General features: G+C 52.6%; 1 protein-coding gene across 13 annotated transcripts in view; it reads left to right on the top strand.

Annotated features, from left to right (window-relative positions):
- The window catches only part of CACNA1C (calcium voltage-gated channel subunit alpha1 C), a 391,750-nt gene that overhangs the window by 44,637 nt on the left and 319,220 nt on the right, over window positions 1-27,893 (top strand). For all 13 annotated transcript variants that reach the window (XM_070371668.1, XM_070371667.1, XM_070371674.1 and 10 more), the window contains exons 2-3: window positions 3,756-4,077; window positions 7,657-7,762. In XM_070371668.1, the coding sequence (XP_070227769.1) occupies window positions 3,756-4,077; window positions 7,657-7,762 (428 nt within the window). The remainder of the gene's footprint in view (window positions 1-3,755; window positions 4,078-7,656; window positions 7,763-27,893) is intronic.

Here is a 27,893-nt window from a genome sequence, read left to right as displayed (position 1 = left end):
CTTCACCCCGAGGCCATGAACCAGGCACAGGGTGCTTGACTCGTGGCCCCCGTGAGTGCACACACAGAGCGAGTGGACGCAGCATCTCCAGCCTCACTCCACGTCCTCTGCTCTTGTGGGTGATGGGAACACGCACCTGCTGGTTGTCACGGGACCCTCGTGCAGCATGTGCCTCAATGCGTCGCGTCCTGTCTTCCAGTCTCTTCCTCTGGGGCCTCCTAAGAAAGGCAGAGGCCTGGCCGAGCAGGGTCTCCCTTGCTCTAAGCTTGGGATGCCCCACAGTGACGATGGCGGCGAGCATGTGAGGGACGGGATCCCTGTCTGGAAGGGGTTGGCTCCTCTGGGTCCTTGATGGAGATGCGGAGCCTGTGTCTACAGAGCACAGGCTGCGCGTTGAGGAGAGCTCAGAGGCTGCTCTCCAGGTTGGGAGTGGGGGTGGGGTTCTGATGCCATGGGGACCAGATGGCACGGTGCAGGAGCAGCTGCCATAGAGGAGAAGGTGCAGACCAGCTGGCACTCACGCAGACCTGGAGGGCTCCTCTCGGGCCCAGCGGGTGGGTCACAGGCACCTGCACCTCTGTGATAAAATGCGACCCACCCGCCTCTCCTGACTGCACAGCCAACAGTAACCTGTCACGATATGCCTTCCTGTCGGGTTCAGAAAAGTCCCAGAGCCCTTGAGGTATACAGTACATGGGGGTCCCGTCAGTCAGGTGGCGTGAAACTGGAAACTTCTGTGTGTCACTAGTGTGATGGTGGGAGGACGTGACTTGGGAAACGGGCAGGAGTGGAAGTCCAGTCAGGCACATGAGCAAGCGTATTAGGTCTGCAGGGGACAGAAAACCAATTCAGATTAGCTTAAGTGAAGTGAAGTTCAGTTCAGTCGCTCAGTCGTGTCCGACTCTTTGCAACCCCATGAATCGCAGCACGCCAGGCCTCCCTGTCCATCACCAACTCCCGGAGTTCACTCAGACTCACGTCCATCGAGTCAGTGATGCAATCCAACCATCTCATCCTCTGTCGTCCCCTTCTCCTCCTGCCCCCAATCCCTCCCAGCATCAGAGTCTTTTCCAATGAGTCGGCTCTTCTCATGAGGTGGCCAAAGTATTGGAGTTTCAGCTTCAACATCAGTCCTTCCAAAGAACACCCAGGACTGATCTCCTTTAGAATGGGCTGGTTGGATCTCCTTGCAATCCAAGGGACTCTCAAGAGTCTTCTCCAACACCACAGTTCAAAAGCATCAATTCTTTAGTGCTCAGCTTTCTTCACAGTCCAACTTTCACATCCATACATGACCACTGGAAAAACTATATCCTTGACCAGACGGACCTTTGTTGGCAAAGTAATGTCTCTGCTTTTGAATATACTATCTAGGTTGGTCATAACTTTCCTTCCAAGGAGTAAGCGTCTTTTAATTTCATGGCTGCAATCACCATCTGCAGTGATTTTGGAGCCCAGAAAAATAAAGTCTGACACTGTTTCCACTGTTTCCCCATCTATTTCCCATGAAGTGATGGGACCAGATGCCATGATCTTCGTTTTCTGAATGTTGAGCTTTAAGCCAACTTTTTCACTCTCCTCTTTCACTTTCATCAAGAGGCTTTTGAGTTCTTCTTCACTTTCTGCCATAAGGGTGGTGTCATTTACATATCTGAGGTTATTGATATTTCTCCCAGCAATCTTGATTCCAGCTTGTGCTTCTTCCAGCCCAGCGTTTCTCATGATGTACTCTGCATAGAAGTTAAATAAGCAGGGTGACAATATACAGCCTTGACGTCCTCCTTTTCCTATTTGGAACCAGTCTGTTGTTCCATGTCCAGTTCTAACTGTTGCTTCCTGACCTGCATATCGGTTTCTCAAGAGGCAGGTCAGGTGGTCTGGTATTCCCATCTCTTTCAAGCGAAGTTACCTAAGGAATAAAGCTGGAGAGCTCAGAGGTGGATCTGGCATCAGGTGTGGCTGGATGCAGGAGCCCAGCGGTTGTCAGAATCTGTCTCCAGGACAGAGTATCTCTGGGATCTGAGGCTAAGCTGGGTCACGTGCTTATCTCTGAACTGGCACTTGTCGGGGACAAGGCTGGTGGTGAAGGCAAGAGGGCCAGCTGGGAGCAAAAGTAACTTCGAAGGGCAAACTGGCAGGGTGAGCCTGAGTTGATTATGGGAAGGATGACCACGTGGTCATCTGGGTCCAGCCTGTCCTGAGGAGGGGGAAGGGGCCCCAAGAGGCAGCAGCAGCTTCCCTGGAAGAACCCCGTGCACATAATGCAGAGGAGAGGGTTACTGAGGGGGGCTTGCAAGTGGTGTCCGTGCCCCTGGCCTGGCTCTGGCCACTGTCTCCCGGGCGACTGATGTGGTCTCCAGATGCCAGGCTCTTTGCCCACAGCATCACCCCATTCTCGCAGTGCCTCCTAATCCTGCAGAGCCTGGCCAGCAGCCAGTCTCAAGGTCACAGGTTGTCCCAGGGCCCAGACTGGGTCAGTCTCTTGGTGGACCTTGTAGGCTTCTTGGGGTTGGTGTCAGTGGGCAGATGGGGGAGAACCCACCAGGCCCGGGACAGCCTTGGAGCTTTGTGTTGCCTACAAGCCAGAGCCATGCAGAGGCGTCTATGCTGGATTCCTCTGGGTCCTGCCCAGGATTTCTGTCCCTCTATCCCCTCCTGGCCACACTCACTACACACAATGCCATTTCCCAGACGCCAAATGCTACACAAAGTCACCCCGAACAAGTGGCTCTCTGTAGTGCACACTGGGCTGCTCCAGTTTCTACAGGTCAGAAGTTCAGGAAGGGCTCCCTGGGCAGTTCTGGTTTGGGGTCTTGTCATGGGGCTGCAGTCAGATGACAGCTGGAGTTGCTGCGGGATGGACAAGACTCCCCACCCCTACATAGGCTGGTGGGGCTTCCTCACAGCGTGGTGGCCCAGGGCTGGCGTTTCGGATTTTCCACTTACCTTAGAAGTCACCTCTGTGTCACCTCTGCTGAACTTTATGAGCCAAAAGAATCACAGCAGGCCAACCTATGTCAGGAGGGCGCATAGATCCTATTGTTCAACTGGGGGGACGTCATGGGACCTGCTGTCGTGATTTAAAACCCTCACAGCTGCCGGCTGTCCTATCCAACAACACCCGTCGCCAGACGGGTTTGCGGTACCTGGATGTCACCTCGCTTTGGTCCAACCCCTTCATTTATGATTCCTACTTTTATTTTGGAGCTGAGGTGCAGAGATTTGAGTGAACTATATCCTTCAATTCACTGTACATTTGTCAGCACTGATTCACGCAGCGGCTCTCATTCATTCATTCTTTTCTCCTGTCCCCGTATCCTATTTTTATTTTGTGCCTCACCTTCTCTAGACAACCATTCTAAACAAACAACCAAAAACAAAGCATATTTGTATGTGTGCTTATGAGTATATATTTTAACTGCCACGTGTTGCAGAGCATATTTCTCCTTTTCTGCATCCTCTTCTTCTTGCTGTGTTTCTGAGATCCCCAAGTGCTGAAATGCATACATTTCGTGTCTTTTCCGCTTAAAATGACGGGAGAGACGTGTCCAGGGTCACACAGCTGACCTGGGCTGAGCTCGGACCAGAGCAGACCCAGTGTCACACACTGGTGTTTCCACGGGTTGCCGCCCCAGCTCCTGCAAAGGTTTGAAATGAAATTTTAAAAAAATACTCGCGAGTCTGGGGCCCAGATCGCATTGCCAGGGCTCCTGGTTCTCCCCCGCAGTGACCACTGTCCCTGTCCTCTCCTGCAGGTCCCAGCTATGGGAGCCCGCGCCCGGCTCACGCCAACATGAACGCCAACGCGGCCGCGGGGCTGGCACCTGAGCACATCCCCACACCAGGGGCCGCCCTGTCCTGGCAGGCCGCCATCGACGCGGCCCGGCAGGCCAAGCTGATGGGCAGTGCTGGCAACGCGACCATCTCCACGGTCAGCTCCACGCAGCGGAAACGGCAGCAGTATGGGAAGCCCAAGAAGCAGGGCAGCACGACAGCCACCCGCCCGCCCCGCGCCCTGCTCTGCCTGACCCTAAAGAACCCCATCCGGAGGGCCTGCATCAGCATCGTCGAGTGGAAGTATCCTTTGGGCTCAGCTGTGTGGCCTGCGGCGGGTTGTTCTCAGACCACTGGGTCGGTCACTGGGTATGGCTGGAATGCAGAGTTCTAGGCCCTCCCCAGCCTTGAGTCAGAGCCTGTGGGGATGGGGCCTGGGAAGCTGCCTGTATAGCCAGCTCCATGGGGATTGTTCTGTATATAAAAGCAGTGTTTAAGGAAACAAGACTAAGGGGTTGTTTCTCCTCGCTTGCCAGGCTGAGCTTGCTCAGGGCTCACTCAGTGTGGGTTGACATGTCACCTCCTCCTGATCTATGGGCTGGCACAGCCGTGTGACCTCTCCGTGAGGTTGGACGAGTCCATCAGCGTTCCTTGGGGGTTGGGATGAAGCGCAGGTGTCTGAGCTCTGCCCGGGCCTGGCTGAACTCTCCAGGTGCAGCTGGGTTGGGAACCAGCAGCCTGGGAGGTGACGCAGACCCGTGTCTGCACAGAACCCGGTGGGCACGGGCTGCAGAGGATGAGGCTTTGAAGGGCTGGGCTCTCACAGAGCAATCCCACCCAGGAATCGTGGGGTGAGGGAGATGGGAAGGCCCTTGAGGGTGAGTGCGTGTGCCCCCAACTTTCCTGGTGAGGACACGGAGCCTGCAGGGTGGTATAGACAGGACTAGAACCCTGGACTCAGTGCCAGGCGTTTTCCTAGGAAGAAGCTACTCGGGTAAGCCTGCCACGTCTCCCAGGGTTCAGGGCGGGTGTTAGGTTTCATTGACGACTTTCCATGGAAAGATTTCTAAGTTTTGGGAGTGGATGAAAGGTATAAGGAGATGACTCGAGAGAGAAGAACATTTCAGTTTAGCAAGAAATGTTTGTTCTGTCAAACCCTGAGCCCCTTAAGTCCCAAATCACTTGAGAGGAGGTGGCCTAAGCCCGGCACAGCTGCAGAACTGGGCAGGGGGTCCCGGGGCTGAGGTGTCCACTGCCTGGGTCAGAGGCTTGGATCTGTGGGTCCCCGTCGGGCTGCTGTCAGCACCGCTTGGTCAGGGCTGTGAAGGGGTGGCTGGGCCATGTGTCCAGGGTGGGGCAGGGGGCCTGGAGGAGCTGCACTCGCTCTACTCACACCAGAGATTCAGATCCAGGGGCCCTGAACTCACATCTCCGCTCCGTCTCTCCATGAGTCCAGAGTTTAGGAGAAAGGCACTGGTGGGGGGGCGGGGCGGGGGGGCGGTTTGCAGGAGGTCAGGAGGAGGCCAACAGTTCAGTGGGGTCCCAAGGGGACCTGACCTGGGCCTAAATTCCCACCTCACAGTGGGCATCAGAGCAGGAGACACCTGGACTCAGCTGTCACTCACCTGTGGGGAGGGGATAGGTTGATATGTGAGGCCTGGCTCTTGTTCTGGTTGCAGAGGGGAGCCCCAGGGCAGATGATGGGGACAAAGATGCCCAGCCTGGGCTGAGTGGGGACAGGGCGAGAGGGAGGAGGCCATATGGGAGGGGGCCTGAAAGAGCCGATCTCCTAAAAACACTTAGGGTGGGACTTCCCTGGCTGTCCAGTGGTTAAGACTTCACCTTCTGACACAGGTGGTGTGGGTTCGATCCTTGGTCAGGGAACTAAGATCCCACGTGCCTCCCAGCGAGAAAGACACAACACCATAGAGTAGAAGCAGTGTGCAACCAATTCAATAAAGACTTGAAAAATGGCCCACCAAAAAAGTTCCCACAAAACTTTAGCAACGACAGTTGCTTGGGATGATTTCAGAGTGGATCAGTGCAGAAGACTCCTGACAAATTCAGACTTCAGAGCCAGACTTTCTGGTCCGAGCCCATCCTACCCCAGCGAGGTGACTCTGGGCAAGTTGACGCATCCTGTCACCTTCTGTGTCTCACTTCCCCCATGTAGGAATGGGGTGACAACTGCCCACCACTCTGCGGTTTGAGCAAGGCGGTCAGAGCAGGGCCTGAGGGAGCAAGCCTTCGGTCAGCATCAGCGCCCAGCCTTCCTCCCACCAGCATCCCAACTCCCCACGCATCCCTGGCCAGCTCAAAGGCAGCAAGACGATGGAAAAGATGAGTCAGGAGCTCTGGTTCAGACCTGACTCTGCTATTTGCCAGCTCGGCCCTGGGAGACGCTGCTTTATTTTCTGCCTGTCCAGTGGGGAGGCTGGGCACCCGCTGCAGGTCTTCTCAATGGCAAGGTGACACAAAGACTGACCGTGTTTAGGGGGCATGCTGGGTGAGCGAATGACCAGCTCCGCCCTCAAGGCTGAGGGACCCACCCGTAGGCAGCACAGTGTCCAGGGGGCCCTGAACTGGAGGATCATCAATTCCTTCCAGGCCCCAAGCTGCCCTGAGAACTCAGATCCTGGGATGTCCATGGCAAAGGAGTGGACAGTGGACTCTGCGGGCAGGGGTCTGGGTTCTGGCCTGGCAGGTCAATGCCTGCTGTGGGTCTTGGGAGTTTCTCTGGCTCCCTGGGCCTCAGGGGTTTGGACCAGGCCATCTCCAAGGCCTCTGTCTGCTTCAGGACTTGCGAGCTCTGCGAGCCCAGGCTTCCCTGGAGATGGAGGCGGCCCCTGCCTCCAGGAATGGCTGCCTTCTTTCTCATCCTCCCCTGGTGAGGCTCCAAAGACTGGGCTGGAAACGTGGCTGTACTGGGGAGGAGGGAAGATGGGGCTGGAAGAGCATGAGCTGGGCCCTTCCTCTGAAGTGCCCCCACTTCCCACCCCATGGCCTTCCATCAAGGGTGCAGGGCAGAAGGTGTATGGTCACAATTGCTCATTTTTGCATCTGCCTGATATTTTGATGCAGAGATCCAGGCACAGGGACCTCCTTGAGGTTGGGGAGTGAAGCTTGGCTTATCCCCACGCCCTCCAAACCCCAGCACAACCCGCAGCAAGTCAGGAGACCCTGGGACACAGGCCGCCCCACCCCCACCCCCGAAAGCAGGACCTGAGTAGATGGAAGAGACCCCTGCACCCAGCTGCTGCCCCCAACCCGCACAGCTCATGCTGCCCTGCTGCTGGGGTCCAGAGCCCCTGGCCACCTTCAGGCTCTCTGGAAGCTGTCAGAGAATAAGGAGGAAGAAAAAAAAAGAGACTCTGAACTTCAACTTAAAAGATTGAAAGTATTATCTCCAAATTTCGCTGGAGAGTCAAAGTCAAGTCTCTGCCTTGAGCCCCCCAGGGTCTGCCTGTTTCAAGCCAAGCCTCGACGGGCCCCCAGTGCAGGCGGGCGAGCCCGCAGGCAGGGCGGCCCAGGAAGGGGTGGGCGGGGGCGAGTCCCGGCACACATGAGAGAAAATGAAGTCCAGTGCAATCTAAATAAATAAAAGAAGGGAAAAAAGTTTTAGAAATCTGTGTTTACTCTGGCACGCGACTGGCCTCCACTGCTTTTGACATATTAGGAAAAATTTTGGCGGGGCCCCATTAGAAGCACTTAAAAAGGCATATGTTTCTTTTCAGAACACAAGGGGCTTGGAATGTATTGTTTAAACAAAATTCTTATGGATCTCCGATTCATTTAAATATATATATATATATGTGTGTGTGTGTGTGTGTGTGTTTCACTGGTGCTTCCCGTGGCATTAATTCCTTAACTCCCTCTCCCCAGGCCATTTGAAATCATTATTTTACTGACTATTTTTGCCAATTGTGTGGCCTTAGCGATCTATATTCCCTTCCCAGAGGACGACTCCAACGCCACGAATTCCAACCTGGTAAGTGCACCGCCGTGTGCCTGCCTCTGCACAATGGCAGTGGGGGCTAAGCTTGGACCATGTGGATTCGAGCTGGAACATGCTTGATGTTACAAAAGCCAGCCGAGCTTGGATGTCAAGGCCTCTTTATTCACATCAGCACCTGTCTTATCTCGGCCTGTTGTGAGAAAGACTGTTGCGGTCAGGCAGTTGGGAGCAGGATGCACGCGAGTGTGAGTTCTGGGCAGTGGCCCGTGGGTGCTCTTTCCACCCGCATCCCGGAAGGGCAGGTGTCTGCTGGAGTGAGTGTGCCTTCTGGATCCTCCGTCGCGTTTGCTCCCCGGGCCGTCATTCCACTGAGGGGGCTTTGCTCAGGTGATTCGTAGGCTCAGTGCTCGAGAAGTAATTTCTAGGAAGCTTGTAGGAAAGTTTGCTTTTGCAGCCAAGATGGACTATTTAGTTAAGAAGGTTTTATGTTCTTGGGAAAGGCGGCTTTCCATCTGGATGGTCGGGAGGCCAGTGCTGGCAGTTTGGGGTTAGAACGTGTCCATGGAAAAAGCGTGGAGAGTGTTTACTTTGCGCTGAGCCTGAAGTCATCACAAAGCCGTCTGGGCACAGAGGGGGCTGTGGAATGCAGCTGGCCCGACCAGGCGCCCCGGGATCCTGGGCCGCCCGCCGGCTCGGGGGGGAGGTCCTGCCTCTCCCCTCCCCTGCCAGGACTCCAGAGCTTCTCACGTGACCCCACAAAGTGCATCTCCTGGGTCGTTGGCAGCTTCCTGTAGTTAGTGACAGGGGACAGTTGGTGGTTGTTTCTGGAAGAAACAGGAGAGTACCAGGGCCTCCTTCTCCTGTCGCCAGCCTCTCTTGATATCACGGGGTAATCAATTCTTGTGCTTTTTAGTCTTTGACATTTTCTTGGGCCCCTGCAGCTAGTGTGTCTGATGCCTGTTTGGACTTTGCAGCCTTTGCCTGGTTGTCTCAGGGAGCCTGGGCTGTGTGTGGGGTCAGGCTCCAGAGCTGGCTGGTGAGCTGAGTGATGACATGGCAAGCAGAGCCCAAGTCCACGTGGCCTGACGAGGTGCGACCTTGTGTCAGCAGGCAGGAGCTCTTTGCTGTGTCAAAAGAAACACACCAGGGGTGTTCCAGAGGCCCCCGGAAAAAGCAGGGCCTTCCTTGGTGCCACTTCTTCTCCCAGTGTCATATCACATAACCGCATCCCCCAAACCCCACCCTCCGTGAAACTCTACAGCCTCTCAGTTAATCTGCAACTTAGAAAAAGACTCTGAGGCCTGTTTGGCAGCCAGTGACGCTTTGGGTCGACTCTGGACCGAGGCTCAGAGGAGGTTGCTGTCATCTTAGGTCCCAGGGATGGCCCCTCACCCAGAGTCCATGAGGGTGGGGAGTGTACAGGTGGGTGCTCTGGGTGGCTGAGTGCTGCTGGCCCCTCCTCACGCTGGGCTGGAGAGCAAGCGGTCCTAGGATGTCCTCCGAGCTGGAGCAGAGGGACCATGGTTTTAAAATCACTCCACAGGGTGATGGACAAGCTCTGAAACTAGGCAGTGGTGATGGTCATACAACTGTATGTAAGTTGTACCCTCACAATGGGCAGATTTCCTGGTTGTAAGTTGTACCTCAGTAAAACTGCTGTGAGTAAAGGGTGACCCCTGCAAGCCCAAGCTAGTCCAGGCTGCACCACTGGTCCGTCTTCCGTCTTCCCCCATGAGGGTGAGCCCATGTGGTGGAGGGGAGGCGTTGGGGGCAGCCAGGACTTGGGGGGCCTTATACTAGGAATTGGGGTACACCAGAGAATGTGGGAGCTGAGAGGGGGTTCTAGTTGCTAAGGCAGTTGCTGCCTCTCTAAAGCCCTGGGTTGGGCAGTGACTGTAAAGTAGGGGAATGTGCCCGGATGATGGAGAGTTTCCTCCAGCCTAAATATATATACAGAGACACACACACATATACACAGGTACACACAGTCACACATATATCAGACACAGACACACATACATGTACACAGACACACACACACACACAGACACACATCTACACACATACATGTACACACACAGCCACACATCTACATCATATACACAGACACAAGCACATATACATACAGTCACACTATACACAGATACTCATAATCACACATATAGAGACACAGACACGCATACATGTACACACACAGTCAAACAGATACATACATAGACATATACACAGATGCATGCATATACACACAGGCACACATACATGTACACAGACACACAGTCACACATGTATACACAGTCACACATGTACACGGACACATGTACATGTACACAGACACACAGAAACACACACCTACACAGACACACATTTTGAAAATTCCTCTCATTGGGTGAGGGGCGGGCAAGAGATGCCTTCAGCCGGGAGGTCAGCTTTAAGGGGCCGGGATGAGGGCCAGTGACCGAGGAGCCCGTGGACGGAGCAGGAGGAGACTGCAGAGGGCAGGTGTCAGGCGGGACTCCAGGCACACTTCCTGCTGGGCGAGGCAGGGAGGGCTGAAGGAGCCCCAGGCCCGGCTCTGAACATCTGTGGCAGGTGCAGGGGAGGGCTGGGGCAGGTGGACAGGAGGCGCCGCGGGGCCACCAGGGAGGTTCCGCCTGAAAGTCGAGGGAGATGGCAAGAGCCGAGTCTTCCAGGCTCAAGAAAGAGAGATTTAAACCCATAGGAGATGGCGGGGGCTGGTTCACACTCACCTGGCTGGCAGCTCTAGGCCGACAGTGCGGAGAGTGGGCTGGGGCGCCGGGCGGAGCAGGGGCCTTGGGTCATGTCTATAGCCTCTGGAACCCTGAAGCAGGGGTGCGTGCGGCTCTTTGTGGAGCTTTGAGGACCAAAGCTGTCCCCTTGTCCCTCCAGAATGTGGCCCCCAAATCACTGAAGGGCCCCTGAAAGGAAGCTTGACAACCTCCCATGACTCTCATGGCTTTTTTAGAATGAGAAACTGCAGTTGCAGAGTCCCACTCAGAGACAGAGGCGATACTGCACCTACAGCAGAGGGCCTGGCACCTCAAAGCCTGTGGATCCCCTCGGGCGGGGCGGGGAGCAGCTACAGTGTGAGCCCGCAGGGCTCAGAGTCCATGGGTTTAACTCGCCTGCCTGGCACCCCTGCTGCTGGGCATCACCGGCTGCTTTTTGGGAAAAGCGACCCAAATGTTTGCCCTCTTGCAAGTGGGGCCCTGTCAGCTTGCCCTCTCCCCATGGCTCTCTATAGGGTCCAGACAGAAAGAGACAAGTCAGCTGCCCAGAGATGTGTCCTCTGTCGGGTCCAAGAATAACTCACTTAGCAAAGCCCCTCACTGTCCAGAAGGAGGGGGTCCCCCTGACACCTGCGGGCCCACAGCTGCCCTCCTGCTCTCGACTTCCTTCCTTCCTTCTGCCCAGCTCCTTCCCCCTGCAACCTGCTTGATACAACCCTGGTTTATTTTCCTAGCACTTTGCTTTTTTTTCTCTTTCCAGGAGATGAAAAGTGTTTCAGTATGGAATTTTTTTTAAAGATCTTTTTCTCATTATTTAAGTAAAAGCCTGTTTGTTTTATGCTCCATCTAACATACACCGTTGCACCCAAATCCGTCATCTTTGTTATCTTTTCCTGGTGCTAGTGGAGCAGAAGGAAATGTGAACAGGCCCGTGACATGGCACTTCTTTCCGCATTATTCACAGCCTTGTTGGTGGCAGTGTGACCTGCCACGCAGAGCATCTTGTAGAAATAGTGTGTGAACCCCCCCATGCCCTCGCCGGTGGCCGCTGCCCTACAGGTAAATTGGACGAGGTCTCCTGAGCTCTGTTGCTGGCAGGGTGGACTCATCGCATGTGGAAAACTCCCAGCTCCCAACAGACCCTAAAGTCAGCTCAGACTTGGATTGGGTTGGAATATTAAGAGAATATATTTGGCGACTGACCTTGTGCAGACAACAGGGCTGTGTTGGGCTTTCTGAAGCCAGAACCAGGTAGTTCCAGAGGGGCGAGGGGCAGAGGAGAGGCCAGAGGAGGAAACATGGGGGCTGGGGCGGGGGAATGGGCTCAGCAGAAGGGCCCAAGTGTCGGGGAGAAGGCGGGCCTTTCCAGTTTCCCATTTATGCTGTGAGATGGGGCGGCCCCGACTGGCTGTAAGGATGGTGAGCTCAGGCCTGGGGGCCATTAAGGTGCCAGCAGAGGCTGTGTGTGCTGGTTGGAGAGCTCACAGCCCGAGCCTGGGGCCCTCTGTCTGGTCCTGGATGCAGGTCCCACAGGGCCCTTTGGGAGAGCTTTTGTGGGCAACGAGACACACAGGCTCTTGGTTTCTGGAACCCTCACCCACAGAGGATATCTGGGCTGCCCACTCGCGGGTCTCATCACACAGGGAGAGAGGCAGAGAGGCCTCAGGGCTAAAGAAGGGTCCCTGAGGGACAGCCCCCCACCACAACTCACCCTGCAGGGACCATGTTTGGAACAACCCCAGTCCTTGCTGGTCAGCTCGGGAGCCAGGTCTTGCCCGAGCCTGTGGGGTCCCCTTCCAGGCTGCACTGGGCTGAGGATACCCCATGGCCTGTATTTAGGATGTGTCAGGGTGTTTTGGGTGTGTTTGGGAAGCAAGCAGAGATGTGGGCTCAGGCCCTGGTCCTCCTGCAGTAAGCTGAGCCTTCTTGCACCGTCAGGTCTACTAGAAGGCGAGACGTTTCTGTGGGGCTTGCATGCATCCGGTAGATGAGAGTCGGGGTTGGCGTGTGGTCCCCAGGTGTGGGAAACCCACGGACAGGTGATGGCAGGTGGCCCGCATCGCAGCTGGTCTTGTCTGTGGGTGCTCAAGGTGGGGGTGTAGACAGGGTGGCTCGGGGCTCAGCCCAGCTCCTAACAAGGGCCTCGGGGAGACGCTTCGCTGAGGCAACCCACCCCCCAACCCCAGCCCTGCCCTGGGGTCTGCTGAGCTGGTCTGGGTGGGACCCGGTGCAGCTACAGCCTATGAGCCATTCTGGAGCCAGGCCTGCAGCGCTGACCAGGGGAGAGAGGGACTGACCCAGGTGAGGGGCAGAGGGGTGCTCCCCTCAGTCACCGAACCTTTCTGTTTGTGTCTCTTCCGGCAGGTGGGGCCGGGAGACCTGCTTAGTCATAACAATTCCCTTTTGCAAGTGACCAGCAGGCGCCAGTGCTCTGCAAACACTGCTTCTAATCCCCACTACAGTAAATGGTCACGTCTGTTTACTTGTTTACTTCAGGGTGGAGAATTCATCCCAGGAAGCTGCTCTGTCCCCAGTGCCTTGGGCAGGGACTGGCACCCGCCAGGCTCTTGATAAATATTTGTTGAGTGAGTGGACGGGGAGTGGACGGAGCCTGCCAGATGGCGTCCTTTTAGTTCAGAGAAGCAAAGTGACTGGCGAGAGGGGGCCAAGTGTCACGTGGACTCATGTGTGGGGGTGGTGGCCCCTGTTCCCCTGAACGTGCATGACTGTGAGGATAGGAGGGGGTGGGAAGAATCCTCGGAGATAAAGCGCCCGTCCCAACACCTTGCCCCGCCTGTGGCAGCATTAACTGGTGTTTTAAAAAATCAACTAGGTTCTGTTGCAAAATAAAAATGGTAAATGCTGGGGTAAGCAGGGTTGCACAGATGACTGTCATAGGACGTGGCATCTCTAACTCAGTGGTAATGTCTTTGTTCCACGTGCAGACACCGAAGTGTTGTGTGGGTCAGGGTGATTAGGGCATCGCAGTGACCCTGTGAGGCCTCCTATCATCCCATTTCACAGATAAGGACACTGGCTCTCAGAGAAGGGACATGGTCTGCCCTGGAAACGCAAGCATCAGGGTGTGGATGCAGGCACATGTCCTCAACCGTCAAGAGACAGCTACCTTGTGTGTTCATCAGGCAGGGGTTCCCTGGACCAGGCAGAGGGTGCCACCCCACCTCTCCATCACAAATGGTGCAGGTTTAGAAACACCTGCAGTGTAGGAAGCTTGTCCTGAGGACTAGGCCCTTGGAAGAGAGGCTGGGCCGTGCAGGGAGGCCAGGGCGGCTGGGTGGCTGCCCTGGGGACCAGGCATCTCCAGTGGTGGTGAGTGCTCCTGGACAGAGCCCTGAGTGCGGGGGCTCCTCCTCCCCACAGTTTCAGAGACGGGCACTGCCTGCTGCCCACTTGCCAGCGGCCGAAGCTTTGAAGTCTAAGCGTGTGACACCCCTTGCCCCATTTTTATCCACCTGCGTTCGTTCGGGGGGAAAACGCTCCCTATGTACACTCACACTGTATGTGATGGAAGCCTTTCCTGCACCCAGCTCCTTTGAATTTAAATATATTTGAGGAAAGCCTTTCTTGAATATAAAATCCAAACCCTTGGATCCTTCAAAGGAATTTCTGAACAGGTTGCGTCGTTTCTTGGGACTGTGGTGCCCTTGGACGTGCCAAGGGTTGAGCCTGCTGTCAGGCCGTTGGGAGGGTGGGGGACTCTGTGGGTCCCTGCAGCTGGGGTCTGGAGTGCCCCCATGGGATTCCTAGGGACCCCGGCAGCTGTGGGCGCCTGTCTGCTGGGCGCTGGCCCTCACTGTGGGCTGCCCATCCCATAGGTTTGGTGCTGGGTCAGCAGGTCCCACGGTGTGCGTAGGAAGAGCTCATTGTGATAAAGTGCCTTCCCGTAATTTGTTGGTCTGATAACCTTGATCCTGGCTTCTTAGGAGCCTTGCTCCTAGTTGCCCCTGGGCAGAAGGGGCAGTGAGGGGCTGAACATAGGCATCTGAGATTCTAAGATGATTAACAAAGGCCCTGAAAGCAGTGATGTGTGTGAACTGGGGTGGAAAACCAATAGAAGAGGTTTTCCTGGAGAAACTGCTCTTGAGTGAAACCTGAAGCCTGTGGGGAGTCTGCTAGACTGATGGTGGGAGGAGCAAGATTCCAAGTCAGAAGAGGAGCCAGGACTCCACACAGAAGGTACAGCTTTGACATGTAAACACAGCTTCCCAGAGCCCAGTCTAGGACCATTCTTGGGGTGATGGGAATTCATTCACCAAAAATCCTTACTGGGTGCCTGCTGTATACGGCGCAGCCCCACTTATGGCAGATGCCCTCGTGAGGCATCATTTTAAGGGAGAGAGGTCACAGCACCTAATTGAAAAATGAATTATTCAATTGTAATTGGCCTCTAAAATATTGACATTTGGGTATGAGACTACGTTTGTTATAAGTTAATATTTTACTTATACTACTAAAAGAACAAAGCCCAAACTAATGATTGCTCACTGGCCTGGAAGGAAGGACTATATCACAAAATCTCTTAAACCGTGATTGAAAAAAAATGTTCTAGGGTCGATGGTGGGATTTTTAATCCTGCCGAAATTTAACCCCTAAATCATGGAACTTACGCTTGCGGTGTCAGACGGATGAGGGGTGAGGAGGAAGAGACAGGTGTGGCTGCTAGAAGGATGGTCACACCTGTCCTCAGGTATAAGGAGGGGGTTCCCAGAGGCCAGAGCAGAGCAGAACTGAGCAGACCTCTCTACCACTTTGTGGAAACTGTTCAGCAGGAAACTCAATTATATGCAAAAAGTTTCTGCATTTTCAGGGTGCCTTACTGTTGGGAAGATGCTGTCTGATGTCATTTCTTACCTCTGAGGACAACTTGAAATCCACAGGTGCCAAAGTCATCTTTTTCTCCCTGTAGCCAGGCATTTTTAGTAAATGTTAATATTTGTAACAAAAAAATTTCATAGTCATTTTTATCCTGTAATCAGGAGGATTACTGCCCGAATTATTTTTCAGTGGGAGTGTGCATTACTTCAGCAAACTCCGGGAGATAGTAGAGGAGAGGGAGGCCTGGTGTGCTGTCGTCCATGGGGTCAAAAAGACTTGGACACGACTGAGCGACTGAACGACAACATGCATTATTTATTTATTTTTTGGCCACACCATGCACCACGTGGGGTCTAGTTCCCTGACCAGGCATGGAACCCAGGCGTCATGCATTAGGACTTAACCACTGGACCACCGAGGAAGTCCCTCAGAATAATTGTTTTCTTTTCTTTTTTTTTTCAGTATTTCATTTTCTTTTATTGCCAAGTAATACCTCATTGTGTAGACAAGCAACATTTTATCTATTCCTCGGTTGATGGACATTTGGATTGTTAATTCTTTTTGGCTATTATGCATAATGTTGCTATGACCATTTATGTACAAGTTTTGTGTAGATATACATTTCCATTTCTCTCAAGGATATACTTCAGTAGAATTGCTGAGTCATATAGTAGTTCTGTTTAACTTCTAAAGAACTGTCAAACTGTTTTCCAAATTGACTGCTCCATTTTACATTCCCATCAGCAGTGTATGAGGGTTCCAATTTCTACACCAATCTTTCCACCAGAACTTGCTATTGTCCTTTTTATTATAGTCATCCTTGTGGGTATGAAATGGTACCTCATTATACATTTCCCTAGTAATTAAGGATGTTGATCATCTTTTAATGTACTTAAAGCTATTGGTATCCATATATCTTCTTTGGCGGAGTGTCTATTCAAATATTCTGCTCATTTATTAGTTTTGGGGGGTTTTTTGGCTATAGAGTTGTATAGTTCTTTATACATTCTGATATAAGTCTCTTAACAGCTATATGATTTGCAAATATTTCTCCCATTCTATGGATTGTCTTTTAATTTTCTTGATGGTTTCCTTGCAAGCACAAAAGTTGTATCTGTTTTTTTTTTTTTGTCTTTTTGTGATTTTGGTGTCACATCTAAGAAACCAATGCTTAATTCAAGGCCATGAAAATTTGATCTCATGTTTTCTTCCAAGAATGTGATAGTTTTAGCTCCCACATTTAGATCCATGCTTCATTTTGAGGTCCACACACTGTGCAAGCTAGCAGTCCATTTCATTCTTTTCCACGTGGATATCATGCAAAAGATAATATCAAGTCGTACCAGCAATCTTTGTTAAAAAAAGAGTGTTCTTTCACATTGAATGGTCTTGGTACCTGTATATATCAGCATTCTCCAGAGAACCATTAGCATACATTATAGAGAGATTTATCTTAAGGAATTAGCTACCATGATCGTCAGGCCTGGCGTGTCTGAAATTGTAGGGCAGGCCAACAAGTGGAAATTCAGATAAAAGTTGATTTTGTAATCTAGAGCCTGAACTTTGCAGAGCAAGTAGCAAGCTTTCTTATGTTGCCGTCTTGAAGCAGAATTGCTTCTTCTTCTGTAAACCTGTCTTTGCTGTCAAGGCCTTCCACTGGTTGAATGAGACCCACTCACCTACTGAGGGTAATCTGCTTTACTTTGATCAACTATTGTAAATGTTACTGACATCCACAATACCTTCCCAGCAACATCTAGACCAGGATTTGACCAAACAACCAGGCTTCATAGCCTAGTCAAGATGAAATATAAGATTAACCATTACAGCACCCTTGTCAAAAATCACGTGACCACAAATGTATCATTTATTTCTAGATTCTCCACTCAATTTCATTGATCTATATATGCCTATCCTTATGCCAGTACTGCTGTTTTAATTATTGAAGCTTTATGGTAAGCCTTACAATCAAGGTGTGAGTCCTCCAACTTTTGTTTTGTTCAAGATGTTTTAGCTATTTTGTAGTCTCTTGCAACTCATACGAATTTTAGGACCAGCTTGTCCATTTCTTCTAAACGTTCACCAATCCATTTATTGTCAAACCAGCAGGGAAAGGAAATTCCTAAGCAAGGAACACTGCTCAGAAAGTACTGTACCATGTCTCCAAATCCCTGAGAATCAATTCTGGAAAACTTTTCACTTTCATGCATTGGAGAAGAAAATGGCAACCCATTCCAGTGTTCTTGCCTGGAGAATCCCAGGGACGGGGGAGCCTGGTGGGCTGCCGTCTATGCGGTCGCACAGAGTCAGACACGACTGAAGTGACTTAGCAGCAGCAGCAGCTGCTCCTGGGAAACCTGCTCAGCCCCGACAATGTGGTCCGGAAACAGGCAGAGGTAACCAAGCGCGCCGCCCCCCGACTCTCCGCGCCCCGGGTCGGCGCGCCGACCCTGCGTCGGTCGGTCAGCCGCGGCGGCGCAGGCCAGGCCGGGCCGGGCCGGGCCGGGCGGGCGGCGGCCGCGCAGCCCACGTGTGAGGCGGCCCGCGGCTCCCTGCGGTGCCCCCGGGCCCTTCCGGCCCTTGTAGCCGCGGCGCCGGGCGCCAGTTCAGTTGTTTTCTTTTCCTTTTCTTCAAGGTAGGCATCTTGAGTTGGGCCTTTTGGAGAAAAATAATAAAACTTTTTGTCTACTCTGGTGGCCTTTGCCTGTGTTAGAGCTGTTTCATCTCAAACGTCTGTAATTCTGTAAATGCAGTCAGCTTCTCTCAAACGTGCAGGTGAATCTGTTGTCCGCTGGCTCCTTGCAGATGGCACGTTCGTTAGTGCGATGTGCCTCCGACGTGAGGGTTAGGCAACCTTGGGGCGGGAAATCCAGATCTGGGCCCTGCAGACTTGGCTTTCTTGGTGTCTGGCCTCCACTGACGTTCTGTGCTGCGAACGCTTCCCAGAAACGTTGCCTCTTTGCAGTGAGCGTTCGGTCATTGCCATTGGCTTGTTGCTGAGAAGACAGGAAGGTGAGATGGTGGAGAGAAAAGTGGAAGGGGGCTCAGGGTTCCCAGAGAAATGGGAAGGGAGCAGAGCTGAAGAGAGAAACCACGTCTCAGGACAGAGGAATCTAAACGAAGTTGTGAAGCACCATGGCTGACCAGCAAGAGAGGAGATGCAGATTACAGAGTGAAGGGAGACATCGACCACCTTCCCAGGCCTTTTGGAAGCGTCTGTGGGGCTTCCCTGGTGGCTCAGATGGTAAAGAATTTGCTCTCAATGTGGAAACCCTGGGTCGGGGTTTGCAGAATCAAAGAATCAAACCCTCAATGTTTGACTCCTGGGTTGGGAAGATCCCCTGGAGAAGGGAATGGCAACGTACTCCAGTATTCTTGCCTGGGAAATCCCATGGACAGAGAAGCCTGGTGGGCTACGGTCCATGGGGTCACAAAGAGTCAAACACGACTGAGAGACTAACACTTTCGCTTTTTTTCCACTTTGAGTAATTAAACAGGCAGCAGGCTTTCTCCCAGGTGAGTCATTGTGAAAAATTCACCCTGAACACGCAGGTTTCCGTGTTCTCAATTCCCAGGCCTCAGATTACCGTGTCAGTTGTGCAGGTTCCCCTTGGAAAGAAGATGCCACAGCACATGTGGGCACAATTTGGAGGATGCTGGGGGAGGGGTACATTTGTACAGCTCCTAGGGCTTTTTGTTGTTTGTATGTTCACATGCCTACATATACTTACACACGCACTTATATGAAGCCTGTCAAATTTTTCAAAACTTTCCGGAGGAATTAGCATCATAAAATCATAAAAAAATCTCCGAAGGGCCTTTAGAGCTGAGAGAGGAGGGAGGCAGCCCACATACATCACGCTGAAGGAAACCCATCACCCGCACATCCCCAGAGATCTCAGGGAAATCTCTCATGAAATGAACTGCCTGCTGCCCGACAGCCTCTAGGAAGCATCAGCTCTGCCTTCATCCTAAAATATTGCATTGAGAGGACCTGTCACGGAGACGCTGATCCCACTTACGGGCACTGGGACTCAAGTGTCATCTAGCCGCTGCTCTCATATTAGCCCTGCCATTCCCGTAGGCGTGTTTACCCAGACTCTCCAGGGCCAGGCCAGGGCTCTGCTTTTCAGGGATGTATTCCAGTCCCTGTGTTCTGAGTCACGTCTCCCTTTAATCAGACTAACAATGGGCACCACTGTTATAATTCTGGAACAGGTGTCCGTCCCAGGGACCCAGATGTTGACCACAATTCTACAGCTGTGCAGTGTCCAGCTCTTGTGTGCAAACAGTGAAGCGGATTCAGAGGCAAGGTCACCAAGCCAGGGCCACCCGGGGGAGGATGCGGTGCAGCGAGGGTGTGAGGCACGCTCCGTGTGACTCTGAGTGCTTGTTCTCTCCAGTGTGAGAAGGGTTTGCCACCACGTCCCCCGAGATGTGTTCCCAAAGGGGCCTGAAAGGGGAGAGCGTGTGTGTCTGAGCCCAGCAGTGACTCTCCCTACCCTTGGTCACGGGGCAGCCGTGTCCGTGGGGCTCAGAGCTTGGCCCCCATCTGGACCAACCCTGAAGCTTGTTCTTGGCGTCTCCAGGGGAGATGCCACAGAGCACTTGCTTTTCTGGGGTCCTCTGGGGGGTGGTGATTCAAGTCTGGAAGGGTGCAGTCTTGGCATCCACCTGAGCAGCGGCAGAAATCTCACCAATGATGTTTGAGGCTCGTGTGGAATAAACTCAGCAACTGATGGGTTTGCTGGATGTTCAAGCGTCTGAGGCCGAGGAGGAAAGGGTGGCTCTGGGCCATGCGGGGACTGTGTGCTTTGTTCTCCGGACCCCGCAGAAGCACTCAGAGGAACACACATGTTCAGACACCTGTGGGCTGGGGAGCATCTGTCCCAGGCTCTGGGCCAGGAGAGAGGAGAAAGCCCTGGTGAACACATGGAATGTCAGTCCTTTCTCCTGGGCCCGCTTAGAAAGCCCAAAATGCATTTAACGTTTCCATCGTAAGACTTCTCTCTGCTGATGGCATTTGGAAAGCTGGCCTCTAGGAAAAGCCCAGCGTAGGAATCTCCTGGGAGCAGCAAGCAGACTGTTGCTTTTTCCTGACTTCCAGCAAGATCTTAATTTTTCCTGACTGTTTATGCACCTTCCACCACACCAGAAAGCTTCTGGGATCAGGGCTGCTCTTGGGGAAGAGGAATGGCCCGAGGGGCAAGGGCAGAGGCTGGTGTCTGCTGAGAGCAGCAGGTAGGACCTGGACTTGGGAGGCTGGGCCCCCAGGGCATGGCAGGTCCAGGCTGGGGTGTGGCGGGTCCAGGCGGGTCCAGGCTCTGGTCCAGGAGCCTGATGGGTTTCCTTGATCTCATCACAAAGCCTTTCATTGTTGATGATGCACTTTGAGTTCACTCTTGGGAGAATGACTTGGGAGAGCAGTGGTAACTGCTCCCCCAGGGCAGGTGCCAAGGGCCTGAGGCAGCCTTGTCCTAGTGTGCCAACACTGGTTTTGGTTTGGCTCTCACGCCTGAGTTCACTGTTGATCTGTCTTGAATGATGAAGGGGTTGGAGGGGTAGGAACTGACTCAGATTCCACTGGGTTCCACTGAGCCCACGTGCTCTATTCAGAGCAGACTCTACAGGTGGTGTGGCAGGAATCAAGTTTATGGATCAGTGGAACTAAAGGAAAAACTAGAAGCTCATCACGTCGAATTCCCTGACTTTATAAGGAAACTGAGGCTAAGTAAGATTTTGCTCGGGTCTAAATGACATGGAAGTCACCTGTGCCTTAACCAGCGCTGGGTCCCACGGCCCTCCGTGTTGGGTGACTGGAGGGCTGTGGTCCACCTGCATCCTCTCAGTGTCGGGAAGTGAGACAGATCAACCCTAGGAGGAAGATGAAGCCTCGGGGGGTTAGTTCCAGAGAAAATAATTTTGGGGTCCACCCACCCGACCTGCTGCACGTGGCCCAGGCCAGCAGAGTGAAGGGCGGAAGGGAGCCTCACTACTCATCTGAATTTGGTCATAAATTTCCATGTCTTGTGAGTCAATGGAGGACTTGGCCCCCTTCGTGCTATCTGCGTTGGTTGGCCCTGAAACACCCTCTGGCTGCTTGCCTGATGACAGGCCCTCATTCCAGGGAGTGGTGAGCCCCAGCACGGCTGTGGAGGGGCACTCTGCCTGTGCGACTCTCCAGGTTAGGATGGAGGCTCCTTTTGAAAAAATTGTGGTGAAACATTAAAAAAAAAAAAACACCCTTTTACCCATTTTGGAGCGTGTATACGTACCATGGTGCCTGGGTGGCTGTAAGGGCACACGCAGTCATGTGACCGTCACCACCCTGGTCTCCAGGACTCTGCCATCTCCCCAGATGGACACTCTGTCCCCATAAGCACGGCCCCTCCCCTCCCCCAGGCCTGGCCCCCACAAACCTCCTATTGTCTGTCTGTGGTTCCTCAGAATGGAATCACTAACTCCCTACGGCTTCATCTTGTGTCTGGAGGCCCCCAACTAAAGTGGGAGGAGGTGGATGGATGCCCTGCCAGGAAGGACCAGGGACTGTGTTCTCTGGGGATGTGAGGGCTTCAGGCTGTGGTTCTGCTTCTCCCCCCAGGGTGGGGTGCAGCCCATGCTGGACTGTCCCCCGTCCCGGGGCGGGGGTGGGGAGCAGTCTGTGCTGGACTGTCCCGCCTTCTCATCCCATTTTCCTTCCAGGGAGTGAGGTGGGGCTGGTGCCCATCTTCTTTGTGGGTAGGCATAGACCATGAGTAAGACAGTTTGGGAACATACTTGGCAAACAGGGAATATTCACTGTCTCAGAAGAGCTGAGTAATCACTGGGCCCCTCCAAGGTCCACCACTTCAGCTGTCCTCTCTGCATCTTCAGATGGTCCCTGCTTCCCAAGATGCTGGGCAGATGTTCTTCTAAATTAAAGAAAAAAGGAATACTCTGCCTTCCCCCGGGGATGCTCCTGAGCACTCTTCTCCGTCCAGGGATGTTTTCCTCATAAAACCCTACAACAGGCCTCCCTGGAGGGTTTTCCTGTAGGTTCTCCGTCTGAGAGTCTTGGTTCTTCCTGACAACTGGAGGCTTAGTTACCTCCCCCATTGACAGGCTGGACTGAACAATCAATTGAGCCATCCTCCTGGCCAGGCTGCCATCGGGGGCTGGAGACAGGAGTGGATGGGGCAGGTGGGTACAGAACGCACCTCAGGGCCACACTGACCACGTCCGGGCAGCGAGGAGTCAGAGCAGGAAGGCGAGCGTGGCTGTGACAGACTCCTGGAACGACCTTATTTTCCAGCTGGGAGCCCGGGTTTGATTCTGGAGTTGGTGTTTTCTATTGTGGCTGTGATGCCCTGGATCCACTGGGCAGAGGGGTCTCAGGCAGAGTCACAGAGGGTCCCCGAGGTTCCCACACAGGAGAAACCAAAACCAGCAGATCCCACCCCCTGGGGCCCCAGCCCTCCCCCCGCCCCGAGGCCTGGGAGATCCATCCAGAGTCTAGCTCACTCTGTGCTGTTTCCTCACAAGAGAGTTTGCTTTACAATTATTCATTAATCTGTAAAAATACGTTTTATGCACTCTTCTGAATCGATGTTATGTTTTATAAAAATAGAATAAAGTGATATGATAATGAGGGAAAAAGCACAGCAGTTTAGAAATTGTGATTGAATGCCCTCCTCCCAAACCATGCTGAAATTATGGTGAAGGAATCTTTAAAAAATGCATAAACCGCAGAGATAAAATGAATGGAAAAGAAGACAACAGCAACCATATGTGTGTGTGTATACATGTGTGTGTATCTGAGGGTTGTTCTCATTTGTTCATTTTTGTGTTTGAAATATTCTTTGATGTCTTATTAATGCCATGGTCCTTAACAACCGAACAGCTGCAGCCAGCCACATCATGGAGCTTGGCTTTCCAACACTTTTGTGGAGGCCTCCCAGATTGAGACGATCCCCTGGAGAAGGGAATGGCTCCCCACTCCAATATTCTTGCCTGGAGAATCCCATGGACAGAGGAGCCTGACGGGCTATAGTCCATGGGGTTGCAAAGAGTCGGGCACGACTGAGCGACTATTTTCACTTTCACCTTCCCAGGTCTTCTAGTTTCTGTTGTGTTTTCCAGCCCCAGGGAAGTTGATGGTGATCAGCACACAGAGCCCCGACCAGGTCTTTCTCTGTAGACACATCACAGTTGGATGTGAGCATACACGTGTCACTTAACTCAGCTCTGATGGGTGCAGGCGGCTTCAGCACCTCTTTTAAAGCAGCGTTAATGTCCGCTGCACCACAGAAGCAATGCCTTCCTAGGCCCTGGTGGTGGGTGAAGGTCAGAACTGAATCCAGAGCTCGCTGGAGAGGCCCTACCTCCGTGCAACCCAGCCTGCCTCCATGCAACCCAGGCTGAGATAGGTGCTTTGTCCTCTATTGAAGACCAAGGAGACCCTCTGGATGGGGGCATGGCTGGCACAACAGGGAAGGATGGCTGAGACTCCCCAGCGGTCCCTCACTTGCTCTCACAGTGCAGCCTCCAGTCCTCTCTAGGCTGGAGATCTGAACATCCCCCAGCATCTTTCAGGCTGGCAGAGGCAGCTAGCCTGGAGAAGAAAGCCCTGAGGACACGTCAGGGTCCACCCTGCAGGACGACTCAGCCACAGCCCCCCAGCTGACAAACCCACTCACCACCCCTGTCAGTTTTCTGTAGCTTCACTCTTAAGTATAATCAGTCAATTAAGGACACCTAAATATTTGGAAGTCCCTTAAAGTGAAAATAGAAAGCAAAGCAAACAAGCAAAGGATGGATATTTAAAACAGAATATGAAAGGAGAAACCTTAAAAAACAACCCAAACCACCACCAACAGCATCCTTTTCTGTCTTTAGAGAGATGCAACAAGATGCTACTTCCCTGAGACAGAAACTGATTTCTGTGCAAAAGGAATATTCACGAAACAAAAAGGAACTCTTGGAAATTAAAAATGTTGTAGCTGAGGGCTATGAATCATTGAAAAACAAAATTAATGAATCTCCAGAGAAGCAGGGCAAAAAAATCAGAGCTGGGAATTAGGAGGGAGAAAATATGACAGTGAGATGACCAGTCCAAGAAGTACAGCCTCTGAGAGCTTGAAGTTCCAGAAAGAGGTAACTGAATAAGCGCTGAGGGGTGGCTCTCAGGGATACAGGCCAGAATACTGCCTACAACTAAAGGGCATCAGCGCCCTACTCTGTGAGCAGGGCCCACAGAGCGCCCACACAGATGGGCACATCACTGTGAACATATCAGGAAAATGGGGGCAATCGGACAGTCTTACCCGTTTCTAGAGAGAAAAAAAAATACATTACAAAGGATCAGGAATCAGCCTGGTTTCAGGTGTTTTAAAAATAGAAGCAAGACCACGGGCAGTGCCCTCAAAATCCTGAAGGAACAGGATTTCCAGTTATGAATTTTATACTCAACCAAATTATTGCCCAAGCAACAAGTAGAACAAAGACATTTTCAGGTGAATGAAAACCTCAACAACAACAAAAACAGCTAAAAGAAAAACCCCAAACCAAAACCAAGTTAGCTCCGATGCTGCAAAGCTACTGGAGGAAGTTCTCCATAATGAAGTGGGATTAAACCAAGGGAAACATAGGATTCAGGAAACATAGAATCCAGCTCAGAGAAAGGCAAAGAGCATCTGTGAAGGGGGTCCCTTCCTAGTCATCACGATGTAGAATCAGACACTGATCCCAACAAATTCCCATGCTATTCAGGATGCTGGAGAAGGATTAGAGAGATAAATCCTCGCTTCTCATATTGGGAAAGAAGTTAAAACTTGGTAAGCAGTTATAGAAGCACATGATTTAAAAATATGGAATTAACTACCCAAAGATACAGCTAAGAAGCTGAAAGTGGTGTGTGTTAGGGAGGAGGAAATAGGGTAGTCAGGAAGAAAACTATGTATTCATTTGTCTTTGTTTGCTTTGCAATGAGCCTTTGAGAGCTATTTGACTTTAAACCATGTGGATGTACAATAGATAAGAATGAAAATTGGAAGAACCCCCCAGCTTGTTGCTGAGGGTGGGGATCCCTGGAGTCCTATACTGTGTATTCTTTTACTCAACACCTCTCTTCCGGATCCTCTGTAACATGCCAGGCATGGTGGCAATTTCTTTCTTCAGAGTTGGTCGGTCTTTTCACTGCTCCCGTCTGGACAGTCCTGCTGGCGGCCTGTTCCTCCCCTCTGTCCCTGGATCTCTGCAGGGTGAGGCTGCAGCTCTCATGGAGCATCCAAAGAGTCAGGCTTGCCTCCTTCCTTCTCTTGAACGACAGGTTATCAGGGGTGATGTATTTTGGTTTTTCTTCTGAAGGGGAGAAGCAGGTCCCAGCCACACATTCCTGGGGGGGCCCTTAGGGGTGATGGACACGATGTTCTTCCTGTGCGCTCCCTGCCTCCATCCTCCATGTTGACCAATTCTTCACCTCCTGCTTCCCTAGAACACCCCGTAGTGCAGGCAGAAAAGGGCCATTAGGGAAGGCCCACAGGAGCCCTCATGGTCCCGATATTTATTTACACTTTTGCTTCCTGAAATCTCATTAGTTGAGACCCAATTCTTTGAGTTTGGAATTTAAGGAAAGTGCAAATGAGTCTAAGAGGAAAAGTACCCTGAGCCACTCTTGTGGTCATTTCCAGCCTGGCGTCCTCACACTCTAGCAGCTCATAAAGGGCATAATGATGGCTCTTGTTAATATTTCAACACTCCTAATGGAAACTGCCCATTATTCCAGATAAGGCTATAAAGAGTCACTAAAACATCAGGGTTCTGTGGTCTCAGTGGACAGAGCCTGAGCTGACCTGGCATGGCCGCTCCATGCAGACAAGGGGCCCAGATTCGTGGCCATCTGTCTCCGATGAGAAACGGGAGGGGAGATTGGACTCACCAGTGCCATGTGTTTGTTTGACAAAACCCTGGAAGAGGCACTGCTGGGTGGTGGGACATGGAAGGGGTCTTCAGGAGAGAAGAGTGGGGGTCACCTCATGCTCCTTTCTCAGAGGATTTGTGGCTGGCAGGGCCGGGGGCAGAGGAAGGAGCGTGGGGCTGAAGACCTGCAGATCTGAGTCATCGCTGGCCAAGGGCAGTGCAAGGGGCCTGAGTGTCACCTCTCCTCACAACTCAGACCCCATTACTTGGCCTGGTCGCAGCAGAGATAAATTCTCTAAGGTGATCAGGGCCAGAGAGGATAGAAGCCTCGTGATGTGAAAAATGATGGAGCTGGTGGCCTCCTTCTTGCCCCGCACGAGTCCTGGCTCCATCCAGACACAGCCAGTCACTGGGCGGGGGCAGGGGTGGCCGAGGATGCTGCTGGCAGCTATGGCTGTGCTCAGGCTCCCTGTGGCTCTGGCTTCCGAGCCCAGAGCGGAGGAAGCCCCTCTGGAGACTGTGCAAATCTTTGCTGGTCAGTTTCCTGGCTGGTGACTCAGGGGTGGAAATGGCTTGGGGATTTTTGTTTTTGTTTTGTTTTCTTTGGAATCCGGCACTGGATAAATACACTTGGACTGTGGGGCTGTGGGGCCTCCGCCACCACGTCCTGTGACATCCTCTGATCTTGTGTCTCTAGCCAGATTGGGAGGCAGCTGACCTCTGTGTGTATCAGTTTCTCATCTATAAAAAGGGCTACTCATGCCTTCCTGCAGGTCTGCTGTGATAGGGGTTTTGGGACTCAAGTTCAGTTTCACTGAACGTGTCCACCCTTCCTCCTTCCTAGGCTCTCACAGGAAGGGTCTTACACCCAAGGAGCGAGATCCAGATGAGCGGTGACTGTCTCCTTCCAGAGCCCAGCAAGGTCCCGAAAGGCCCCCTCTCACTGGGGACCCGGGTTTCCTCCCACCATGTCCCAACCAGGCTCTGAGGAGCAGTGTGAGAGCCCACGTGTGCAGCAGGATGGCGATGCTCACCCCGGTCCATGGAGAGACGAGCCCTGGGCCCCACCCAGTGTGCTCCACGTGGAGGCTGGGAGCGCGAGAGGAGGCTGGAGGAAGTGAAACAAAAACCAAACGTGAGAGGAGAGGGCTTGCCTTTGTGGCCATTTAACCCTGCCTATGACATCAGTCCCCGAATGCAGCCAACTAGCTGCATCTCTCGTTGTTCAGTGGCTAAGTCATGTCTGTCTCCTCGTGACCCCGTGGACTGCAACACGCCAGGCTTCCCTGTCCTTCACTATCTCCCAGAGTTTGCTCAAGCTTATGTCCATTGAGGCGGTGGTGCCATCCAACCATCTCATCCTCCGTCATCCCCTTTTCCTCCTGCCTTCAATCTTTCCCAACATCAGGGTCTTTTCCAATGAGTCGGCCCTTTATGTCAGGCGACCAAAATCTTGGAGCTTCCATTTCAGCGTCAGTCCTTCCAATGAATATCTAGGGTTGGTTTCCTTTAGGATTGACCGGTTTGATCTCCCTACTTTCCAAGGGACCCTCTAGAGTCTTCTCCAGCACCACAGTTCGAAAGCATCAGTTCTTCGGTGCTCAGCCTTCTTTGTGGTCCAACTCTCACATCTGTACATGATGACTACTGGAAAAACCATAGCTTTGACTATATGTACCTTTGTT

Source organism: Bos mutus, chromosome 5 (assembly GCF_027580195.1).
Source record: "Bos mutus isolate GX-2022 chromosome 5, NWIPB_WYAK_1.1, whole genome shotgun sequence".
Classification (NCBI taxonomy): Eukaryota; Metazoa; Chordata; class Mammalia; order Artiodactyla; family Bovidae; genus Bos; species Bos mutus.
Note: the sequence above shows the minus strand (reverse complement) of the source record. Positions and strands in the feature narration are given on the sequence as shown.